Below are 19,102 nucleotides of genomic sequence, written 5' to 3' on the forward strand. Positions count from 1 at the left end.
ATAAGTTAGTCCCTTATCAAAGAGAGAGTGTTTAAGCAGAAAAAAATTATTTCTCAAGCGTTCATATAAGCCGTAGTCATTCATGCAAACGACAAGTTATTGTCAGTAGAAGCACAGTTTACGCTCCTTCTAGCCCAAAGCTGGAACCTACTTACAACACAGCTTAATCCTCACAGTAAAATGGGAATCAAAATAAGAGTCCGCCATGACTTCCCTGATGATCCTGAAGGGAGCTCGACAGGTCATTCAATCATCCATCAAAACCCAGGGATTTCACCAGGCATAGGAGCCAGCTCGTTGTTGCTGAACTTCTCCTCATCGAAGAACCTTGCACGAACCACATTACCCCCAAAGAATCGCCCATCGAGATCAATCAATGCTTTTGTAGTTTCTTCTGATCTCTCGAACTGTACAAAGATTCTAACTGCCTCTTCACGAGGAAAGTTTGGTTCGGTGATCTCGAATATAAGAACCCTAGTGACTGTCCCATACTTCGCACACTCGGATTCAACCTCGTCTTCTAGTTCATCATCTACCTCACCAGGGCCCACCTTTCAGGAAAAGAGAAATATTTTCAGCTAATTCCAATCTTCATCAATAATCACAAACATGAAGCATGGGATAAACACTTTATATTAAAAACATACAGCATCTGAAGCAGCCTCATGTACAAACATGTTTTGTTTTGTTTTTTTCAAAAAAAAGTGAAAGAAACCAAATAGCAATCACATTAGAAAATAGATTCCAGTTCCATCACACAAACCAAAAAATTGAAATATCAAAGGTCATGATAGACGGCACAACAAAAATCAACACAGAAATTATTTAACCAACAACTCAGGTTCAGAACTTAATCTCGTTTTGATTGTGAGGAGAAAATTACATACTCTTAGAAGCACCCAGTTGTCCGTCAAACAATAATAGCTTTCCAACCAAAGGATAGTAATATCAAACTGATAGCAAAATGGGAGTCAGAATTGCTCAAATCAGTGGCTACAGAAGAGACTGGACTGGAACCATTTTGTACCTATGACCTGGTGACTTTAATTACAAAACTTGGACGCTCAAATGAGTGTCTATAGAAAGATTGAGCTGAAACCCTTTTGTATCTTGCAATTCTGCCAACAAAAAAGAGTGGTTATCAAATCCAGCCATCTAAGGGAAAACGCAAGCAGACGGCCTTTCAGTCAACTGGTTTCTATTAACACCACTCCAAATTTACAAATGAAATCTTACTAAAGCTTCGGAGGACCTGTAAACAATAAGAGTACAATAGAACAAAAGAAAACAGAAGAAATTAAGATTCACATATAGTGATCTGGATGAGTGTAAACCTCTTTGGGACAATACATTGGTGAGCAAGCATCCACAAGCTACAAACCATAAACATTCTTTCCCTCAAAAAGAGAATGAAAAATCATAAAGTACACAGAAAATTCAAGCGTGGGGGGGATTTGAAATTTCAGAAAAGTATGTTACAGCTACAAACCTAGTGAGAAAGTCAGTGAGCGATGATGCGTGAAAACTAGAAATAAGCAAGCTGGTAAGAGTAAAGGTGGGTATCAGACACTTCAAATTCTAAAACATCAAGTGATTCCAAAAAGAACAAGGATAGAGTAGATTTCGCAGAAACACAGTTGCCAACAGAATAAAATCCTCAATGCCAAACGCTAATCTCAATGCACAGATTCTCCTCAAGCAGATGCTTCATGGCTAGTTCTATCAAAAGCCCAGAGTTCTCTCTCCTTAGGGCACTATAACGCCATTCATCAAACTAGATATGGTAGGCTAGATATTCACCAGATGAAATTAGAATAAATATCAAATCTTAGTGAAGATCAATACAGCAACAATGGGCAATCCCAAGTAGTGGATAGCATGCAAAGTAGTTTGTTGTTTACAGAGGGAAAGATATAAAAGAACAGAATCAGTGGAGCATGTTACAAAATACAAAAGAATAGATGGAAAACAAAGAATAGAAACAGAAACTTGTTGCTGTTTTGCAGATTCCCATCCGTTAGTTTCTTTACAGTTATAGTGTGCAAAAACATTTATTTAAACCAATCAAGAAATATACATACATACCATATTCCTAAGGAGCAAAACCCGAGTTGGAGGAGTTCCATTGAAATTCACACTCTTCACCTTCTTCTCGCTAGCATTCACTATAACCCCAGCTCTCCGATCAGTCTTCTTCGCCATCAATGGCGTCGTAATCCCTTGCTCCTGTTTCCCCAATCCTTGCCCTTCCTTCCACCCCATCTTCGCCATCATCCTCTGCGCCGCAGTCATTTGTCCACCAGCACCAACTCCCAACCCCACCGTCCCTGACGTCCCAATACTAAACCCATCCCCATTCCTGGGTGGCGAAGAACTCCTCGGAACACCTCCACTCATGGCAGCACGCCTTCTCCACGCTTCCTCCCCAGAAATATTCACATCCCTCTCCCTATCCTTCTCCCTCTCCCTATCCCTCTCCCTCTCCTCCTCCTCCTCCTCTTGCCTCCTCCTCTCAATCTCCCTCAACCTCTCCGCTTCCATCGCCTTCCTTTTTTTCTCCCTCCTATAATCTTCATAATCATTCGGCCTGGCCGGATCATACTCCTCAACAACCAACGAATTCACCCCTACCAGTTCCGGTTGCGGAGCCACCTCATCGGGTAGCACAGTCGCCGCCGCCACGAACGGAGAAACTAAAGATTTGGAAGCAGAGATTTGGGGTTTAGGTTTGTTAGGGTTTTTTAAAATAGTTAGTGGTGATGTGATGGGTTTACGGAGAGTAGGTGGGGCCATCAAGGTAGTAGAAGACCATACAGTGGAGGTGTTGGTGGTTGATTTTTCTTCCACCGCCGTGGCGGATGGCGGAGGCAGATCTCCATACAATCCACCACCAAACATTTCGTTCTCCAAAAATTCAATCCTGCTGTGAATTTCGTCAAGGTGCTGGATTCCTATATATATAAATATAAAATTAGAGAATAATTATTAAAAAGTACTTGATAATCTATTCTGTAATTAAAACTAGAGATTGAGACAATAAAATTACAATATTCTTTCATATTTCAATAAAGTTCTTTCAGTTCATTTGTTGAAATATTTTCTTTTATTATAAATATGATTTGTTAAATAAAAGTTTAGCGAATCCTTTTGTTTAAAGGACTCGCTCGATGCCACGGTGGTGGGGATGGTAATTAAGGATCCAATCTATTTATTTTATTTTAATGTGATACTGTTTACCTTTATTATTAATTATTTTATGCATTTTTAAAGTCTATTATTTGTTATTGTATTTAAAATTATATTTAAATATGTTTTAAGAGTATATTTAGTATACAAATATTTAATTAATATTTTTTATTATTTTAATATATTGATATCAAAAATAAAAAAAATTATTTTAATATATTTTTTATATAAAAGTATTTTTTAAAAGCACCATGCATCACAATATCAAACATACTTTTAAAGTTTTAGTGTTTTTTAAAAAATAGTTTTTATTTAAAAATACAGAAAATATATTTTTTAAAATTTTTAAAATTTTTAATATCATTACATCAAAATTATAAAAAATATTAAATTTTTTTTTATCAATTTAATAATTTTTTAAATAAAATATTCAAATACAATTTTAAATGTAAAAGCAAATCAGCAACAGAGACAGTTTCGTATGTTGTTTGTTCGCGCTACCACGGGTTCAAAGTGTTTACTAACTTTGTTGTTGTATTAATTTATTTTATTAAAAAAATAGACATAATTTCATGATATGATACCTTCAAACATAACTCACATGTACAAGAAAGCAATCCAATAAAAATATAAACAAAAAATTAATAATTAAGATGAAAATATATTTGATTGAGTAATACTAAGAAAAAAAAATCTAAATGGTTTATTTCAATGAGTTTTAGAGCGTCTTTGCAGTGTGGTAACGGTTGTTTTTAAAATAGCATTTTGTACCTAAATACATGCCAATGATATTTTTTTTATTTTTTAAAAATTATTTTTGACATCAGCACATCAAACGATTCAAAAAAAACAAACCGCACTCAATTTTAACAAAAAAAAAATTCAAAATTTAATGAAACACAGGTAGAAACGATGCCTTAATTAAAGTTGAAGACAGTTGGAAAAGCAAGCATAAATAATTTTAATTAATCTATTTAAAGTAAAGTAAATTTATTGAATGCAAAGAAAAAAAAATAAAGTGAAAAATACACCAAACAGATAGGTTAGGTGGCCCAACTTGTTTAGTCATTTTAAACGTAAACCTGTCAGGGGAGGTCTATTTGTCTAGCTCTTTAAATTATCTTTGTTACAGATAGGATAGACACCATCATCCATTTTCCATACTACAACTATTAAAAAGGTGGTCGGGAGATCGAGCAATGAGCTTTTTAATTTAAAAAAATATTTTTCAATCTATTTTAAATTAAAAATAAATAAAAACACCTTTAGATCCTTAAGAAATTGAGTTATCAACTCAAGAATTGCTCTAAAAAACAAAAAAAAATTGAAACAATTTTTTTCTTCTCTAACCTGATATACATATTTTATTAAGATGAAATGAAAAACAATACTAAAAACTCATCTCAATTAATGGAACTCATCAACACAAAAAATAATTGTTTTGGTTGCTGAAATGTGTACATTTAACAACTATCTCTCTCATTTTTTTTTTCGGACGAGTCTCTCTCTTCAATTGAACTAAAGACTTAAATGTGACTTAAATGTATAATTATCAAATACAAAGGACTAAAAAGGAAATTAAGTAAAAGTTAAAGGCAAAAGTTTGAGAAAAGAAGCTAACATCACACTAAATAAAAGAAAGGGTCCAAAATTCCATCTTTGATTTAAATTTGAATCCCTTTATTTTTTTTAATTGTGAAATTAAGAAATTCGAACTTTTTTTCACACAATCGAGCATCATGTCAATGTTAGAATTTTTTTTCTAACACCTTAAGAATATCAATTAAAGTTTATCAAAACAAATTATCAAGGCCAGATTATAATAAAATTAAATGTAGAAGAATCAAATTAAAAAAAAAACAACATTACTAGTAAAAAAGAATGAGTAGTGCTAAAAGAACAATGACCTTAAATTTTTCATTAGTTTCAATTAAAGTCTCTATATTAATTATCTGCTATTATAAAGCACTTTTTTTTTGGCATAATAAAAAATTAAGTTAATGTTGAGATATTTGCTTGATACTTTGCGAAACATCCACACGTATGCTCTAAAATATAATTTTTTAAAAAAATAATGATAAAATAAAAGGTGTAAATTAAAACTAAAAATCTTGAAACTTTGGAATTCCATTTAGACTCAATATTAAAAATAAACATATTAAAAAATGTTAAAGTTAGTAGTTAAAAATTAAAAAAAAAAAAAAATTAAAATTAAAATCCATTTAAACTCAAAGTTAAAAATTGGATTTTCCAGGGTCAAGCCCACTCTAAATCTAATATATCTTAAAACCTAGAGTTGCAATGGAATATGTCTACTAATTTGGATGAAAATGGTATAAATTGTTAAATGAAATTAATAAGGAGCAACATTAATAACAACTCTAGAGTTTCATTAGATTCGTGGTTTGCGCTTCATTACTGGCAATCATTTTTTGTTTAGACGTAAAACAAGAATTCTAAAGAAAACAAAATCGGAGGCCTAAGTTTTTGGTTCAATTAGTAATGTAGATAGTATGACTAAAAAACAAAACAACAATAAATAAACAAAAAAAAATAACAATGAAAAAAAAAATAAAAAAAACCTGATTTGAGCTCATTCAGGTTATTAAACAATTCAATGTTAAAAAAATAAAATTAAAAAAAAAAAAAACAAAAAACTCTGGTTAAAATGGATTAACTCATAAACTTCATGACCCTGTACATGAGATTGAGATAATCATATAGAAGTGTTTATGACCTAAATTTTGATTTTTTTTATTATTTTATTTTTAAAAAACATTGATGAAAAACAAGTAAAAATAAAATAAATGAAGAATGAATTAAAATTTGGGTTAAGGATAACATGATTGGGAGTTTAAAGATTTAATTAAACTCTTGACTAGTTTAATTAATTAATTAAATCAAGGGCTTAATTAGATAAATGAACTAGTTTAATTAATTAAATCAAGGGCTTAATTAGATAAATGAATTTAATTAAAATTTAGATTATTCTAATTAATGAAATTAAGAGCTTAATTGAAGAATTGGTGAGTTTGAAGACTTAATTAAACTTTGATTTAATTAATTAAAGGAATCAGGGGTTTAATTAAAGAAATAATAAAGTTTGGAGCTGATTCAAGGAAAAATTGCTAGTAAATTAAAGTCCAAGGACCAAATTAAAGAAAAAACCAGCAATGCAATCTGCTTTAGGCAGAACGTTTAAGGAGTGATAATATCTTTCCTTTTACGTAACCAGTCTCGTACTATAGAATCTCTGTTGACCAGTTAGGGTTCCTAGTGACCATAATACTAGGTGGCGACTCCTTAAACAAGACCACTCCCCATCAAAGAATAGGATGCCAGCAATCCATTCTTTTTAAAAGACTAAATAATTTTTAAGGTCGTCGCGATGTCGGGTGTGACAAGAAGAAACACACAAAAAAAAGTTTGAAAACCAATTCTTAATAAATCAAATGAGAACATGATAACTTCATAGAAAGAAAAAGAAAAAACAAAGTTGAAGCTCATCATCTATGAAATAAAATGTTGAAGAATAAAAACTAAGAAAACAATATAATTACAAAAAGGTTGAAAAAACTTGACTTGAGCCAACCTTGGTCAAGATGCAAAATCTTTGACTCGGTAGTGATACCAAGGTGATCACATTCAAAGAAAACTAAATAAAACCATGAAACTCAATTATTAAGCAATTTAATGTTGAAAGATAAACATTAAAAAAAAAAGAAATTTAATTTGAAAAAGCAATGGAAACAAATACGAGTTAACTCGAGTTAACCCGTAAATCCTGTGATCGTGCACAAAGGACCAGGATAATCCAATAGAAAGAAAAGGAAAAAACAAGTACAAAGGCTAGTTTCTAATAAATCAAATGTTGAAGGAAAAAATTAAAATAAATTAATTTTAAAAAAAAGATTCAAAACAAAGTCAACCAATGTTAACCTTTGAAATTGGTGACAATGATCATGAAGCCAAGACTAATCGCATAGCACAAAAGAAAATAAAATATAAATCAACCATGAGTATAAGATCGGGGATAACCTCATAGAAAGAAAATGAAAAAACAGGCAGGAACATAAATTTTCAATAAATCAAATGTTTAAGGATATGATTTAAATAAATCAATTTTAAAAAAGAACCCAAAAATAAAATAAAAGTCAACCGACGCTAACCTTTGAAACCGATGACTCTAGCCATGAACCTAAGACTAATCCCATAAAAGACAAACTTTAAAAAAATAATAAAGAAAGAACTCTAGAAAAGGGGAAAAAAAAACATTAGCATTAAAAAAGAAGAAAAAAGCCAAGCAACTTGAACAAACATCCTAAACCTGATCTAATATTCAAGCTAGCCTAATATCTTTAGTTCTCCTTAGTATACTTACATTTAATTAATGGGTCCAAAATATACATTATTTACTATTTCTTATTTTATTTTAGTAAATATTAATTTACTCTACGGAGTTAATATGATGTTTAAAGAGGTGTACTTCATGCATTAATTTTGTTTTTGAATTTTGAGTCAAGATTTAAGTAGATTTTTTTTTTAATATATGAAACTGTGAGAGTATGTTTCTAAGATAATTAAAAGAGAATTTTAACTGGAAAAATTACCCTGACCCTTTAATAGTTTAGTTATTTCTTATTTTGCCTCTATTATTTTGAAAATTACTATTGACATATCATAGTTTATAAGTTATATAACATTTTACATCTTTAATAACAAACTTAAAAAACAAGTTAAGAAAAAATTCTTAATATTTACAAGATTATCATTATATTTTAAATCATAATTAAATAGCCATCGCACTGTTAAAATTATAAAATTGTTATAGAGTTAAAATAAACCTCTATGTCAAAACAAAACTAATTGCCATCAACTTTTTTTTTGTTGGAATCTAGCGACACACATCTCCTTTCTCACACTCTGAATAGATCTAATTAGCCCCTCTGACATTGTTAAACCATCAACCTTTAGCAAACACCCCCTTTCACTAGTAGTAACAATTTTCTAACCTCACACGATAATCACGACCATCATCCTTGCTTCTAGCCTCCATAACTAAGCAAACCATCATTGATAACCACCTTTTTTCTCTTGATAGTAGCATCACCAACAATACTCTCATTACTATTCTTTTTTCCCCTAAACCATGAAGAATAACACTATCTAACCTTACTCAGCTAACTTAAAAAACCACCGTCCAGTTGAACAATTCTATAAATCAGTCAAACTTCAACTATAAATCACACTTAAGAACCCAATAAAATCATAAAACACCAAAAATAAACCCAATATATTATTTAAATCTTGTTTCTTCCAAAAAATACCAGCAAAAATACCAAAACACTATCATCTCTAATGATACCTAACAACAAATCCTAAACACCATACATGCTTTTTATAACAATAAGAGAGGAAAAAAATGATAAGAAACTTAATTCTGAAACAAAGATATGAAATCTAGATTTAAAAACTATATCAAAATTATGAAAGTGTGAGTACCATTTTTTATCAACAACTATTCCAGGATTTGATTCTTTTATTACCAATAACAACTTTGGAAATTTTTCAAATGACTCCTCATGTGAACCAAATAGACGATCAAGCACATTTTATATGTTTGCAACCATCATTGAAAGATTATCCCATCATCAGGTTTGATATAGCATTAGCAACAAAATTTGCATCAAGTTGATGGTGGTTTTTTTGGATAAAGGTCAAGGTACATATGTGCGATCCTTTTGACTTTACCATCTTAAATGTATCCGATCTTTTATGATATCCCCATGTAAATACTATTTACATTTAGATGCTTGCACATATTGTAATTGAATAGGTCAAGGTTCACCGTTGAACTCAATATTCAACCGAATATACAATGTGTCATCATTGCATTAACTGAATTATTTTTACTATTGAATGTTTGTCTAACTTCCAAATTAGAGCCTTGTGGAAAACATCTATGACTAAGTGCCTAATCATGAGAAACATCAAACGAAGACCCAAAAACATCTCCAATTTTAGGAACATGAGATATTATTTCATCATCAACATCAACTTCAACATCATTATCAACATTATCATCAATATTTAGTTTCACATTCGGTTCTAACATCTCATCATTTTCATTGTCACTAGATCGGAATAGTGAAATCTATGTTGATCAGTAAGTGGATTGTCAAACATAGTATTATCAATCATTTATAAAAAATCATCTGACAATAAACTATTTTTCCTTTACTAAATGACCTTGAAGGAGTGATAAATTGTGATGCATTTATACTTGCTCAACTAGAAGTTGGGACACCTAAGGAATTTGATTGACGACTTGCATACAATATCATTATGTTCAATCCATTTTGGATGAAAGAATTATTTATTATCTTAAAACTGCCATTATATTGGTGTTCACCAACTTAACACCACCAAGTTATATCAACTTCAACTTCATTATAATTCCACCTAAGTCAATGAAATAAATATATATATATATATATATGACAAGCCTAAATTACCATTAATAGTAAACTGGTCTCATCATTGTATGTGATATTATTGTTCACATCAAGAACAATAGTGTTATTGTAATGACATAACATAAAGATATTATAATGCATTTTGTTAAAAAAAAAAAAACAAATTTGATTTCCCTCAATTGGACATAATTTTAACCAAATTTGATTAACCTAATTGTAATTGCTAAAATTCATAGAAAATTCAAACCAATTCCTAAAATTTAACACAACGTATATTTCACCAAAATTAAAAATAATTTACGATATCAAATCTAATTGATATTTTCATGCTCAACTACATGAAATCAAACCCAAATTCATAGTAAATTTAAAAAATTCAAAGAAAATACCACATCCAACTGCTTATCCACAATTCAATGCAATGCTTAATTCATCAAAATTATACCTTATTTATGATCTATTGTATGAAATCATCAAGCATCATTGATAACAATATTAGCTCATTTCAATCAATTTATAAAAAAAATTCCCTAATTTGACAACTTATCTAAAATTCAACGCTAATTCATTGAAATTCTTAATTTCTAATTAATTGATGTTATTTTCATATTCAACTATATCAAATCAATCCTAATTAATGGCATTCATAGCTAAGTTATCATTAATTCAACATAAACCTTAAACAATAATTTTATTTCAACTAAACTAAACATAAAATAAATATAAAACACAAACACACACACATAATAGCAATTTAGTATGTTTACCTTACTTGTATGTCTAGAAAGTGCTGGGGCGGCGGCGGCGGCGGCAACAATGGTTTTTGAAGAGGAATGCGTCCTAGGATGCTTGGAGACTAAGATGGTTCGAGTTTTGGTGTTTTAAGGGCAAAAAAACAAATGATTGGTTGATTTTTTAGATAGATGATTGTTGTTGACATCGTTTTTTAGAGCGATAGTGTTGTTATGTCTATTTGTGCTCTTTAATTTGGGAAGGAGTTTAAATTTTATAATATATCACGCTTCTGAATCACGACATGTTATGTTGATGTGCTTTTAAAGTGCGACAATTATTTTATCGTGCTTGAGAATAGTAATATTTAGTAAATATTACACTTTTAAAACATTATAATGTAAAACTATATTATTTACCAAAACTTTTTTAAATGGTATAATTCCGCCAAGAATTTTAGATTACTGTATTAATATTTTTTTTAAATCCTTATATATAGCCTCCGTAACTTTTGCAGCAATGTACAAATTCGTTATTAACACACTACATATTCTGTCCGCTCCTGCAGAATCACCCTCGCGTGAAATAATCATTTCTCCTTAACAGAAAAAACGGTTTCTTCAAAAGATCACATTTTGGCGCTTGTCTTTCTCTCTCTTTCTCCCTCAAACTTTCTTTCGCAGGAGCAAAGAAACTATCAATGGCTGAGAAAGATCAAACTGAAATTGATCTTGAAATTCAGGCTCTAGTTTTGCATGTTGCTGATTGCAAAAAAAAACATAGAACGAAAGTTTGATGAGCTTCTGCTAAGAAATAAACATGAAGCTGAGGCGATCCAGGCAGAAATTGCAGCACTGAAGATATTTCAACAAAATGAAAACAAAGGAGGGACTGGGTTAATGGCACCGTTTACTCAACCCGATGAAAGCTGGGCCAATCTTGAAGCCAAGAAAGAAGAAAAGGGTGGAAATATAGGATTCAATCCATCTGGTGAGAGTGGTTATGGTGATAAAGGGGAACAAGAAATGTTTTCTTTGAGTAGCTACAGCAGAGAAACAATAGACTTGAAGAAAGACGATTCTGTGCAAGAATGGTCTGTCTGTGAAAGAAGGGAACAAGAAAAGCCAAGAATTGTACTGGGAGGTGTAGATAATGAAGAGAGAAGTGGTGATAATGATAAATTGGAGCAGCCAGGTATGTCATCTTCGACCAGTTTCATAGGAAATGCAGAAGATAATATAGAAAATTAAACTGGTTCCTGAAAGTGGAGAAGGAAGTGAGCCAAAGAAAGAAGGTTTTGTGAAATTGATGAATGGGGGTGAATTAGAAGGTAAGAAATTGAAAACAAAAAAGGTCAGTTTTGTTCCACCTGAAAGTTCTTATAATAAGCCAACAGTTCATACCAAAATCAAAGAATTCAGAAGAAAGATAGCTGCATTGTTGCATAAATTTAAGAAAGACCTGCAAGATGTGGAGGAGATCAGTCATGTGAAGTGGCTGAATGGCTTTGCTAAATCAGGTGAAGATTGGGAGTCTGTCAAAACATTGAAGGCTACAACAGTTACGCTGGCCACCAAGCTCTCTCATATGCTCATTAATCTCATGTTGTTGCTGTCAGATATGAAAGAAATGGCACCAAAGTTTCAAGTGATGAACTCTTCTCTCAAATGGCTAATTGGAGATGAGAATTCTATGGTAGCAAGCAGGATTCTAGCTCTCCTGGATTTCGTGGATCAAGAAGTCCAAAGCACAGGAATATTAAAGAAGTTAGAGTTACATGAGGGAAATTCAATGATCAAGAAAGTTGATATCGATAGCAATGCTCTGAAGAAAGGCTTATTTGATGAGAACCAAGTTAACCAACTCACTCTTCAATTCTTCCATGAAATTCTGCGTTTGGAAAATAATCTAAAGCGTCAAGGAGAATCAGATGCAGAGAAGTCATTGAAGGATTTAACAACTCTACTAGAAGCTGACCTCAAGGAATGTGAGAAGGAACTGAACAAGATAGAATCAAGGCTGAATCAATTGAAGGCATTATGCGGACTTGAACCAGATGATCTGAATATATATCCAAAAATAGAGTTAAAGATGAATGAATTGTGTGACTTAAAGGAAGATGAAGACCTAACAATGGTTTCTTCGTGGTAAAAAGAAAGAAGAACCTGATCAAGAATTGCGCACAGTGTTGGATACTTCGGCCAGTGAAAAAGAAGACTCAGAAGAAGAGCACGAAGAGTGGTTTGAAGAAGGTTCTGCCATTAACAAGAGTACGTTCTTAGAGGGGATAGGGTATAGTGATCTTGAGCAAGAAGAAGTTTCATGTTCTCAATAGCTTGGAAGGATTTCATTCCATTTCGCAATTTGAGTAGGCCACAACGGGAGTTCATCATGGAAGACCTTTTCCATATATATGATTTTATTCTGACTGATTTGAGTCCTTTTCCATTCAGGCATGATATTGATACCATTACTAAAAATAGGGGCTACTAGTAATTGATTTGCAACGGATTATATATATACACACACACACACGGTTTTAGCAATAAAAAATCTGTTGCTAATAGCAATATAAATTTTGCAATGAATTATTGTTGCTAATTGAAAAAAATAATTATTTAAATCTTAATATAAAACTAAAATTATATAGATTGTTGATTAACTTTGATATGATAAAATCTCAACCATTTATAATCGCTATTGTTGCTAATTCCACACGTGCACTCCCTCTCTTAGAAACATAAACACAGAACAAAGAAACAATTACTAAAAATTAATTAACTTTCAGTGGATCTCCTTCGTCCCTAATAACCTCCATAACTGTAGAAAAATCACTCTCTCTTCCTTTGTCCCAAACTTTTCATCTTCTTCTTATTCATCTTCAACATCCTTAATTTTTTTCTTCATCTTCTTCTCCTTTATCTTAACAGATTCAATCTTTCTCTGTAAACCACCTAAAACATAGTCCCATGGCAACATCCTACCAAACCCATCATTATCACAATTGAATATCCTAATTTACCCCCTCTCTTTGTAAACGGGTTGGGTTTTGCATTCTTTTCTTTAATAATTCAAGTAATTAATTTAGTATTTATTTTTTTTTCTCTATTGCAATTTAACTTACACTAAAAAGTTTTTACCTAACTTTCTCAATCTCAAGTGTTTTTCTGTTGTGTAGATTTCATCTCGCTCACTTAGAACTCAAGAACACAGGTAACAAATTTTTTTTATACCGATACTTTGAATAATGGTTTTAGGCTATTCATTCAATTTTACCTAACTATGTATGTTTAATTGAAAATTTATCAAAATTCCCAATTTAATTTGTAGGGTTACGGTTCATAAATTGAATGATTTTAGGCAACTAGACCAATGCTGATAATTCAAGTGTCTGGAAGAGAGCGATTGATGGAAATTTCTTGTTACTCTTATAGTAGATTTATTTTGTACTATATTCCTAAATTTCAAAATTGAGCAGCTTTTGCAAGTAGGATAGACTCTGATTACTTCTTGAGAACTGCATTAAGAAGTTGGTTTCTTGTAAATTGATTTACATTGATGAATAAACTTGTTCTCCAAGAAAGTTTTTTAGTAATTTAGAATAATGATGATAATTTAGGAGCTACCAATGCTGATATTCTTTTTGTTTTTCATAGTTTAACTTGGATTTTTTTTAAAGATTAGCAATGGTTATAGTTGGATGGGTTTAACATCTTGTTATGTTTTTTTATTTTTCTACCAATATAAATGGCTTATTGGATCACAATATAAACCAATAGAGTTGGCTAAGTTTGATTGGGTTGCAATAAGAAAATCTCCATCTTGGGCCATTGATTCTTAGGGCTTAGGTAAGTCTATTTTGCTCCATTTTTAAATGGTTGCTTAATTATATCATACTTTGGTCAATTAAAATGGTGGTGTAACTTTGTATTCATTGACAAACTAGGATCTTGGAATTTGTCTGTTGGGGCATGTCTATCCTGATCTGTTCAATTAATTGGAACTTTGTCTTTCATTGAGACAAGATAATCCATATTTAAATTTATTTTCCTTGTAGATCCTAGTTTTGGAGGTTCATGTGAACATGATGCTGGTTATGTTCAATTAACTTTTATGGATATAAGATTATCTTTTTCTTTCCTTATTCAATGCGAGTTTGTATAAAAAAAAAATTAATTGAATGATTTTCTTTCATTAAATCCGATATCAAGTTTCTTTTTGGATGGAAATTATGAGACCAAAATGAAACTTAGAGGTGACTGAATAATATATCAATTAACTACAAATTTATTTTGATTTTTGCGGGGAAGTTAGTAGTTTCTTGCTGTGAATTGTTGGTCCTGTACTGCCTTTTTATTGATCTGACTTTTGGTTAGCTAGGTTTATTTACAGTTAAGTTATTTTTGCTATGCTTTTTGTACCTTATTGTTTTGCTCTTTGAACAAAAAGCATCTCATTGGAATTTTCTTTTATGCAAAGGCTTGGTTTTGTATAAAACATTATTGTCTACAAGGGAATCTAAAACATCTATTTATGACTTCAAAAAAACAACTACGTTACCTTCAATCAATTCTCTTTTCAATGTACCAATATCTGATTCTAAAGCCTTAAACATTGAGTCATGGGATTCAAAAGAAAGCAGGACTTGTGAGGCTCCTATAAAATGAAATCCATGTAACAACATATCATTATCTATCAATAAATTTATGATACTCTAATAATTCACACCCTTTTTAATTGACCCAACAAGATTATGTCCTAACCATACAGATTCCTATTAAGTTAGAGGTTTTAAGAGATAATAATTAGACTAAATTGTATTTTTTATGATTTTATAAGCTAGTCATTATGTTTTTGAAAACCATAAGTTAGTTCCTTGTTATAAATTAAATGTTACTTTGAAATTTCAAAATGCATTTGTAATCTTGTTCAAGATTGAAATTTTTCAGGTAAGATCTTAGAAAAAAAATTGTTATGAGAAGACAAATGCCAAAAAAATATAACTTAATATTGAGTTAGTTCTTTGTTATAAATTAAATGTTACTTTGAAATTTCAAAATGCATTTGTAATCTTGTTCAAGATTGAAATTTTTCAGGTAAGATCTTAGAAAAAAAAAATTGTTATGAGAAGACAAATGCCAAAAAAAATATAACTTAATATTGAGTTTTTTTTCAGACCAAACAAACCAATCATTATTTCACTAAGAAGATAAGGATAAAATAATAGTTTGCTCTAATAATTAAAAAGGAATGGATAAATAACAATACTTTTAAATTTGGATTCAATTAATAACCTATTACAATTCTTATATTTCAAATAAATTATTAAATCATGTAATTAAATTCAATTTTAATGCTTAAAATATATGTGAAAATGAATTCAATTAGAAAGCTTTACAAGATTTATATGCTAAAGCTTGTTAATAAGTATCACTTCATTTTTTAGCTTATTTAATCCTTGTCTAGAACTCCTTAATAACCTCTTCACAACAATTTCTTTCCATCTTCTAGCTTACCCTAAAAGAAAACGTTTATAAAATACCAATTACAGATAGCACAAAAAGTTTTCCTCCAGTACATGAAGCATAACTCTATTGTTTCTGTAGACTGCCAACAAAATATATCAAGATCTAATGTCTCATGTTAGAATTGTTGTAGAGTTTTAAGGTTATTAACTAAATTTGCTAGTTGGAATAGTAGTGGCCTTAAATAGCAGCCTAGTAAATCTTAAGAACATGACCCATAAACTCTAAAAGTACTAATTTCTTGGCTATATATATGTGTGTGTGTGTGTGTGAGCTGGACAAATAATTAAAGTTTGTTTATGCGGTACATATTTTATTTTAAAGAATTGTTTAAGTACTAGTAGCTAAAGAAGTGTGCTTATTTCTAAAATGCTTATTGGTGTTATCATGTTAATTATATTAATATGGATGATCGATCGTGGATGTATCGTCGTCTTATGGATGGTCGTCTTCGTCCTAAATACATTACAGGTGTTAGAAGATTTATCAATTTTGCCTTTTCAATTGATAAAAATATAACTAGGAAAAAAAATTAGATGTCCTTGTGTGAGGTGAAAAAATCAAAAGTTTTTAAAGAAATATGATATTTCCAAGCATCTATTGACAAAAGGTTTTTACCTTGTTATGAAAATTGGATTGTACATGGGGAGCCTTACATCGCAAAACCAATATTGGTTGGACCTTCATCGGTTGGAATTAGTCATATTGTGAATGATGTTTGTCTAGAAAATTCATATAAGAATCCAATTATGGATGTAATGGGGGTTGGTGATGCATACTTTAATGATAATGTGTCTAGTCTTGTGGTAGCAGAGGAACTTCCAAATCTGAAGGCAACTAATTTTTGTAAACTTTTGAAAGCTACGGAGGAGCCTTTGTGGGATGGGTGTACCAAGCAATCCAAATTATCTGCTTGTGTACAATTGCTTAATATGAAGTCAACTTTAAATTTGACTCAGACTACCTTTAATAAATTTATTAATTTTACAAAAAGTTGCATGCTTAATGATGAAAATTTGGTATCAAATTTTTATGATGCCAAGAAATTTATACAGCCATTTGGATTTGGTTATGAGAAATATGATGTGTGTCCTAATTACTATATGTTGTACTATGGGGCAAAAGCAATGAAAATAAATTGTGATTTTTGTGGAAGTTCACGATACAAACCCAGAAATCCGACTAGTAGAGGTTCCAATAAGGCAGAGAAGCAACTCCGATACTTTCCCTTGACACCAAGGCTTTAGAGACTATTCATATCTCTATATCATGCCAATGATATGACATGTCATCATTTTCATAAGTTAAATAATGGAGTTATGGTGCACCTATATGATGGGGAGGCATGGAAGGAGTTTAATCATGTCCATTTAAGTTTTGCATCAGATCCGAGAAATATTCAATTAGGGTTATACACTGATGGGTTTTGTCCATTTGACATGTTTTCAAATACATTCTATTGTTGGCTAGTAATTGTGACTGTTTATAATTTGCCTCTGTGGAAGTGTATGACTAGATCATTCATGTTTTTGGCAATGATGATTCCTAGGCCAAAGAATTCGGAGAAAAAGCTTGATATTTTCCTAAGACTTTTGATTGATTAGTTAAATAACTTGTGGTCTGTTGGTGTTGAAACATATGATGTATATAGAAAGGAAAATTTTCAATTAAGGGCAGCTTTGATGTAAACCATCAATGACTTTCCAACAAATGCCAACTATGGGTCCCCAGATGCCGCCACCTATGGCCCCATCAATGCCGCCACCTATGGCTCCTCATATAATGATACCTATAGGCAGTGGCCGAGCCAGAGTATTTAAAATGAGGGGGAAAATTAATTAACAAATACTATATTATATAGATATGCATTAAAAATCAATTGAAAACAAATATACTAACTCATATAAAGCAAAATTAATTTAAAAAATACTTTTAAAATGAGAAAACTTACATTATAATTATTCTCTTTAAGTTTTCATAATAAAAAAAATTCAATTTAGTTACATAATAATTGTAAATCTTTCATATAAAATTCATAATAAAATACATATTAATTCATCAAAACTCATTTCACACCCCATTACCAAGTAGCATGCTGTAAATAATACATGGATATGGATCATCATTGATAGTTTAAATTTATCATGATAGATCATTTTTAAAAATAAAAAAATAGTTTTTTTCTATTCTTTTTTAAGAAAAAAACAAACCTTTAATTTTGCAAATATCAATATTTATTCACTGACAACAATTGAAATACAACTTTTAAAATATCCACAAATAATTAATTAAAAAAATTAAAAGTCATTTTCATAACAAAAAAAATTAAATTAATAAAAATAATTATAGTTTAGCAACCCATTTTTTCGTTGCTGATTGTAAATAATTCATTAATTAGCAACGAAAAATCCGTTGCTGGTTTGTGAGCATCAGATTATCCATTGCTTATTGTAAGCATCAGAATTTTCATTGCTGAGAAATCAGCAACGAACAAATTTGTTGCTAAAAAATCAACAACGACATATCTGTATCTGATATTTGTTATTGTTGATTTCATTGCTAAATTTTTTTAGTAATGGATTTTAGTTTTATTTGTAATGGATTAGTTAGTTGGTAAGTACTACATTTTTAGTAGTGTACCCTGATTGCAATAATATATGCTGTTAAATTTGACCAGTTACTATTTTTAATACAATATCATTCATTCAATTTACACCATTTCAAGCATACATACACTTTTTGATTTTTGACCTTGCCCTATAGAGCTAGGATCAGACCATATGATTACTGTAGCTAGTCTGCTTAAGATGCATTTTCTTTCTAGGTTCAGCAGCTAGGGGAGACAGTGGAAAGAATCCTTTGTTAAAATGTGGTTTGAGTTAGAATCTGGAAGGGATGTTTAAGGTGGAAAATGCATCTTCCCATGCAATTACAGAGATTTTACGTACTTCTTGCTTGTTCATGTAGCGAGTTAAAAGGCTTCAACTCCAGGTGAAAGAACTGCAATTTTTTTTCCCAAGAGGAGGTTTCTAATTAAGAAAAATCAGTTCCTTGAGGATGGTGCAGTTGTTACAAGGTCAACCATGCAGTGTTTGACAATAGAAAAATGCCTTCATTCGTCTGAAAATTTGCTTTTAGACAGAGGAAGCAGCTAGCCCATATACTATAAATCTAAAATAACAG

The 19,102-nt window shown here is 30.8% G+C and overlaps 1 protein-coding gene across 1 annotated transcript; it reads right to left on the minus strand.

The window, feature by feature from the left end:
* Positions 1-30: 30 nt before the first annotated feature.
* Positions 31-3,177, minus strand: LOC118056927 (DNA-damage-repair/toleration protein 111). Its single transcript, XM_035069365.2, has 3 exons — positions 3,047-3,177; positions 2,086-2,951; positions 31-551 (listed from the first exon to the last, which is right to left on the minus strand). Exons 2-3 carry the CDS (start codon positions 2,896-2,898, stop codon positions 258-260), a joined length of 1,107 nt encoding a protein of 368 aa, XP_034925256.1. The 5' UTR covers positions 2,899-2,951; positions 3,047-3,177; the 3' UTR covers positions 31-257.
* Between the last annotated feature and the right edge of the window lie 15,925 nt (positions 3,178-19,102).

Source organism: Populus alba, chromosome 1, assembly GCF_005239225.2.
Source record: "Populus alba chromosome 1, ASM523922v2, whole genome shotgun sequence".
In the NCBI taxonomy this organism is placed as follows: Eukaryota; Viridiplantae; Streptophyta; class Magnoliopsida; order Malpighiales; family Salicaceae; genus Populus; species Populus alba.

What these genes read in the sequence shown, in the direction of transcription:
- LOC118056927 (XM_035069365.2), bottom strand. Translation starts at nt 2,898, where the DNA reads ATGTTTGGTGGTGGATTGTATGGAGATCTGCCTCCGCCATCCGCCACG. An exon ending in TTTTGCTCCTTAGGAATATG is followed by an intron (nt 552 to 2,085) that starts GTATGTATGTAT and finishes TTTTCCTGAAAG; the next exon opens with GTGGGCCCTGGTGAGGTAGA.